This window comes from Nicotiana tabacum, chromosome 22, assembly GCF_000715075.1.
Source record: "Nicotiana tabacum cultivar K326 chromosome 22, ASM71507v2, whole genome shotgun sequence".
Taxonomy (NCBI): domain Eukaryota; kingdom Viridiplantae; phylum Streptophyta; class Magnoliopsida; order Solanales; family Solanaceae; genus Nicotiana; species Nicotiana tabacum.
This window is the reverse complement of record NC_134101.1, coordinates 152,911,206-152,918,060: the sequence shown is the minus strand read 5'-3', so window position 1 is coordinate 152,918,060 and position 6,855 is coordinate 152,911,206. Positions and strand designations below refer to the sequence as shown.

The window sequence follows — 6,855 nt, the reverse complement described above, 5'->3', positions numbered from 1 at the left end:
CAGCGTGGGACCAAGCAAAGCAGTCTACGTTAGCTTTTAAAAATTCAATTATCATACCTCGCATGTCTGAGCTTAAATTGGCTCCGACATAAACCTTCCGTTCAGGCCATTGCTCAAATAATATCACTGCCTCGAGCTCTTGAATTGTTGTTTTGATGCTTTCATTTTCTTCAGGTTCTTGAATTGTATCAGGCCTCGAGTCCAAATCTGTCTTTTCTTGTTCAGCTGAAGTTTGATCTTTTACACCTTCAACTGCTTCCTGTAATTGCTATTTTTCTTTATTTATGGTGCTCGTTCCTGTTACAACATTGATACTTCTAGCTGTCTGCTGATCCCCACGAATTTGGCAAATTCCCCATGGTGATAGGAATTTAATAACTTGATGTAGAGTTGATGGGACAACATCCATATCATGTATCCATGGTCTTCCCATGATCATATTGTAGGCCATTTCCATATCAACTACCTGAAATTTAGTTTCTTTAACAACACATGTAGCAAAAGTTGTTAGAATTACCTCTCCTTTTGTTACCACGCTTGAATTGTCGAAGCCTGACAAGGTGTGCACCTTGGGTATCACTTTATCTTCAGCTTGCATTTCACGTAATACCCTTAGTAGTATAATATTTACGGAACTCCCTGGATCAATCAAAACTCGTCTTATATTAGTATTATGTACAAGTAAAGATATTACCAGAGCGTCATTATGTGGAGTTATCGCTCCTTCGGTATCTGCATCATCGAACGAAATACTTTCATTTTCTAAAACTTGCCGCACCCGTTTCCCGTGTGTAATTGTTACTTTAGAAACCTTGTTGGAGGCTGTGTAGGTTATGCCGTGAATATCTTCTCCCCCACTTATCACATTCACTGTTCTCTTGGGTGAAGGAGGCTTTGGTGGCTCTTGCCTATTTTTCATATAGGCTTGTTTTCCTTTTTCACTAAATAACTCAGTGAGGTACCCTTGCTTCAATAGATGATCCACTTCACTCTGCAAGAATCTACATTCTGAAGTTTTGTGCCCGTGATCATTGTGGAATTCGCACCAATGATCTGGATTGCGTCTATTTGGATTTGACCACATCTCTTTTGGCCACCGTACCTTATCTCCCATGCTTCTCAAAACAGCCACGAGCTCGGAGGTGGAGACATTAAAATTATATCCGCCGAATCGTGCCTTTAAACTTCTGTCATCATCTCGTGACTCTTGTCTGTTCCGATCATTCTTGAATTTCGAAGAAGAACCAGAGTCCCTGTTCCTCGATTTTTGATCATATTGCTGGCTATCTTGTTTTGACTGTGGGTCTTTTCCTGCAGGTCCCATATATGGATCGTACCTATTTTTACCTGATCTTTTTTCGGTTTCTGATCTTCTGGAACCACCCTTTTCTTCATGATGAAACTTAGGTACGGTATCTTCTTCAATTCACAGCTTCGTACTATATCGGCTGTAAACATCATTCCACGTGGTTGCAGGAAATTCTCGAAGGCTTTCTTTGAGTCGTCTCGTGGCTTCAGAACTTTTGTCATTTAAATTACTCACAAAGGCTATTGCAGCCCAGTTGTCAGGCACACGGGGTAGAGTTATTCTTTCACGCTGGAATCTATCAACAAAATCTCTAAGCAACTCCGAATCCCCTTGTTTGATTTTGAAAATATCTTCCATTCTTTTCTCAACCTTTTGTGCTCCCGAATGTGCTTTAATAAAAGAATCTGCAAGCTCAGCAAAAGAATTTATAAAATTTTCAGATAAAAGAGAATACCAGGTTAATGCACCCTTGGTGAGTGTTTCTCCAAATTTCTTGACCAGTACTGATTCAATTTCTTGTTTGGTCAAGTCGTTGCCTTTCACGCCTGTTGTAAATGCAGTCACGTGGTCACGTGGGTCTGTAGTACCATCATATTTCGGGATGTCAGGCATTTTGAACTTTTTCGGAATTGGAAGGGGAGCAACACTTGGCTTCCAAGGTTGTTGTGAGTATTTGTCCATGTCTACTCCTTTTATTACAAGCGGAACTCCAGGGATTTGCTCAATACGCTCATTTTGTTCCTTAATCTGTTTCTGCAAGGTTAGTACTAAATTTTGCAAATAGGAATTATTTGAATTACCTGGTCCCCCTTCCTGTGGTTCACTGGTGGTTCCTCCATTTCCAGAATTAACAAGACCAGAACGGGGATTCTCCAATGTATTATTATTAGGAGTTGGTGTGGGTGGTGCAGCAGGCAATCGACTAACTAGAGCCTGAAGAGCTTTGTCGACCTGTGCATCAATTAGCTTTTGTAAAGCTTCATTTGTACCTCCTTCAAAGTGTTCAGATTGTTCTTGTTGATCAGCACAAGATTCAGTAATAGGAGTGCCTTCACGAGATTGACGTGGTGAATCTGGAGGGGAGGGAACCACGTCACCTTGATTTTGATGGATTTGATTTTCATGGTGTATGATTGAGTATAAGCTGAGGCAGCATTGCTGTTCAATTGATTGTGATCACAATATCGGAAGAGTAAGTGCCAAATATCAACCTGTTTAACCAAAAATCTGAGTCTTTCGTCAAAGCTAAAAAGAAATTCGGGTTACTGATAATCAGGAGACGAAAATAAAATGTTTTTGAGAATGATGGTAAAGCAGTAAATAGTTTTGTATTTCAGTAAGATCTCAATAGTATTTCGTGTCTCTACAGATATTGAGTCCTTCTCCTTTTATAGTTGATTCTAGGAGAAGATGTAATGCCTTTGTCTTAATGAGGCAATTATGAGCAATAAATGACATTAAAAGAAACGTTACACAGTCATTTCTATTTAATTCAAATATTCTAACGTATTTGATATTTAATGCTGTATTTAGACTCTTTTACGTCATCAGATTCGTATCTTCAACTTCTTCCGATCTTCGGTCTTTAAATGACTCGAATAGGTACGAGACTCGTACCTATTTTAGTAACAGTCCACACCTATGTTGCTTTCTTTTTCCCTTATCTGTTGTCGCCCGTGCCTCTTGGCTATTTATTGTGTTTTGACCATTTGACCAGTCCACGTGTCATGCCACATCACCTACAATGTAAATTCAGTTTTTTTCCAATACACAATCCTCTTAGAGAATTCTAAGGGAGAAAATAAAAAATAGCCAGATTTATAAGTGGTCATTCAAAAAGAGCCACAATTTCAAAAGTAATCGAAATTTAGTCACTTTTCATGTCAAGATAAATCTGAACGAAAACACTGTTCAAATTATATACTGAAACTTTCGGCGTGATGGAGTTCCAGCATAATATGCTGGAAGTTCATACACATGTACACCGATTTCCAGTATATTATGCTGGAACTTTCCGTGTTGCAGCAAAATAGTGGCTATTTTTCAATGACTTTGCAAACGCTGGCTATTTTTGAATGACTAGTCCGAAAACTTGCTAGTCCATGCTATTTTTACGAATTCTAACGGTCAAAGTTTGGACATCATTTTTAAATGGGCTTCAAAACGGAGTAAAAAATATTTATACAATCAGATTCCTTAAAAAATAATTATAGATAACCTTCTTTAATAAAATTTTATTATACTATTAGAATGTATATGGTTAGATCCTTTTTACTTTCATTTCAGACTGAAAAAAATTTTAACAGAAAATTTATTAAGTATTTGCTTTACTAAATTACTCAATATATGTTGTGTCATATGAGGGTAAGTTTTGTTTGTTAATTATTCTAGCGTTAATGTTTAATTTAACTAGTTTTAGGATACGCACTTTGCACGTGTACCAAATTGATTAATGTATACTTAAAAAATTCTCATAAATATTATTAAGAAATATGTTTAATTTATTAAATAGAATTTTAACAAAAAAATGTAAGTTCCAAAAATGATGAATATTGATTCCATTTAACTAACTCAATAAAAAAAATTAATTCCACATAAGTCCTCAAAAAATTCCGCATAGGTCCTCAAAAATTGTCTTGTTGTGATTTGTCAAATATCAAAAAAATTAATCTTTTTATCTTTTCGAGATTTGGGAATAAATAGGTTGGCCGTATAATTTCTAGGAAAAATTGATAAGTTATAATATAAATTTTAAAAATAATTAATATTGAGTTAATATTTTACGAAAAATAACATGAACACGAATGCTCAAGTACCAGTGATTTTCTCAATGCCACCAACTCTAACTTGTGCTAGAAGTACATGTACAGAGGGACTCAATTTTTTATAAATTAATGTATATACAATAGTCCAAATATTTAAGTTGGAACAAAAGTGCACATCCAATAGAACTTTAAAATTCTGTCAAATTCATGAGATATTTACCTTCCTAATTTGTATGTGTAGTTACAAAAAAAAATGATACAAACGAATCGTTTGATATTTACTTAGTTGATTTTAATATCCTAAAAATTAAGATTTTACATAGTGATTTAAACAAGGAAAGCTTTAATAAAAAAAGTTTTAGTTGATTTCAAACTCTACATATTAGGAAAATAATAAAATAACTATTTTTACATATTAGAATAATAACTTAAATTACTATTTTGTCCAATGTAAAATTTATTTTAAAAGGGTAAAAAAGGCGAACGACATTTCGCTAAGGGTCTTCTTGTTTTTAATATAGTATAGATAATTTGTTTCTTCTAATTGTTCAAAATTTCAGCTCGATGATTGGGTTCTCTGCAAGGTGTACGAGGAGTATGATCCTGAAACCCTGTCTTCTCAGATGGAAATGATGGATGTTGGCTAGAAGCATTTTAGCTAAATTGAATTTTGGAGATCCTACTGAATCTGTTTGTTGAATGTATAAAGTTATACATCCTAGTCTATCCAGTCAATTCCTCTAATCTTACTTTCTCACTCAGAGTGCAGCTAGGTTTTTTCCTTTTATAAAATGTGCAGCTAAGTGCAGAAGCAATTTTGTCCTCATAATTACACCTTTTCCCTAAGAAAAGGAAAAACGATTGACATGAACACTTATGTGCTGTTGAACTAACAGATGTGGTCTTCAAATGGACTATCATAGACCAAAGTCAGTACGTTCAAACTCATACAGTGTGGCTTAGTCACAAAACATAAGAAGAAATTTGCATTATACTTCTCTAAAAAGCCAGTAAAACTCTATAATATGCTTCCTCCTCTCTTTTCTACACATTACAAGCCTCAGAATTAACGTATGCTACAAAGAACAGTAGAGTAATATTCTTAATTTTGTAGTAAGAATCAGAGCCTTACAAGAAAGTAGTCTTTAATTCTTGACATTTGTGCCCATTATTGCACAGTCCCCATCATCATCTCTTGAAATTCCTGTGTACCATCATTTTGATGAGGACGAATGCGTGGGAATGGCGTTGAAAGCCCATGAACCACAATCCTATTATTGTAAACAAGGTCCAAATTCTTGATTTTAACGTAATTAATCCTCATTGGAACCAAAGGACCATTGCCACCCTCAGTAGTCACAACCAATTTCTCCCCCCTATCCATTGTCAGCAGCTCTGTATCATGAGGCAATCTTACCAACTCAGAGGCCATTAACAGCCTATTAGGCACAATATGAAACCCAAGATTTGCCACATACTCATGCCCATTCCCACCATCAAAGATTGACAAATCATCAATTGCAAAAATAGTCATGGATTTCAAATCAGCTAACTCAGGGTACTTAACTCTCATAGCAAGTGCCACTATACTATAACCACCAGTACGCAGACTTGCCATAACATCTTTTAACATCAAGCGCGTGGCAGCAAACGCCTCCGTGGGCGGTGGAATAAACGGGAACGACAAACTAGTCATGCTCTCAATTCTGCATGAAATTGGAGAAAGATGAGCGATATACCCCTGTATACCATGAACAATGATGAACCCATTATTGTATAAGTCCGGTTTGGTAATTTCCACCCCGTTTACAAAAACAGACCTCGAAGAGTTGTTAATACGAGAGGGGGTTATAGTAAGACAGCGAGTTGGGGCTAAAGTTTCAATCTTTGTACCAAATGCAAGGTTACGGAGGAAGTGGAAAGAGTAGAGACCAAGAACAGAGTGTTCTTGAAGAAGCAGGGGAAGGGAACAAGAGGGGCAAGTGAGGAGGGAGGAATCAGTAGGGGCGAAAATGGTAAGTGGGAAATTAATGGTGGAGATGTTGGCGTTAAGAGATGCGTTGGCCAGGTCTTGGAAACCGAGATTATTGAGGATGACGGCCAATGGAGATGGAGATTGAGATGGTGATGGAGTTAGGAGAAGGTGACGACGAGAGTCTGGTGTTGAACGGCGGAACACAGGGTTTGCGGCGGTGGTGTGTGAAATGCAGATGAAAATGGAGATGAGGAAGATGAAGAGCTTAGCAGTGGACGCCATTGATGAATTCTTGAAGAAGCTCTTTGTTAGCTTGCTTAAAGAGAGAGAAAGTGTGTGTGTGTTTTGGGGAAATGCGAAGGGAAAGACGTTTGACGGAGCGGTTATAATGAAGAGAGATTTTCAGTTCAGCTTGCATCGAGAATCTATTAAGTTCGCGCCCAATCAAGAAGACGAGATTACCCTGCAGCTTAGTCATATATTTCCACTGCTTCTTCTTTCCACCAATATATTTCCATTGCTATTGAACTTAAAAAAAATAACCTATTTTTTCTTTTCGTGAGCTCTATACATTTTTTTACATTGAAAAAAATAATAGCAATATTAAAATCTTTTAAAAGCTATATTACTTAAAAATGTAAGGAGCAACAAAAACTCAATATCCTTGATCGCATCTTCCCATAGTATTAGATCATGTTTGTGATCTCATTCGATATTATCTATATTTTTCTTTCGCGGTTATGCTCAAGTTTTCTCGTATCGTAGTACAAATAAATGATAGAAAAGAATTTGCACTACCTATATAA

At 36.4% G+C, this 6,855-nt stretch overlaps 1 protein-coding gene across 1 annotated transcript; it reads right to left on the bottom strand.

The window, feature by feature from the left end:
- Nucleotides 1–5,242: 5,242 nt before the first annotated feature.
- On the bottom strand, nucleotides 5,243–6,331 carry LOC107798731 (fasciclin-like arabinogalactan protein 21). Its single transcript, XM_016621762.1, has one exon. The coding sequence runs from the start codon at nucleotides 6,329–6,331 to the stop codon at nucleotides 5,243–5,245; it is 1,089 nt and encodes a 362-aa protein (XP_016477248.1).
- Nucleotides 6,332–6,855: the final 524 nt, after the last annotated feature.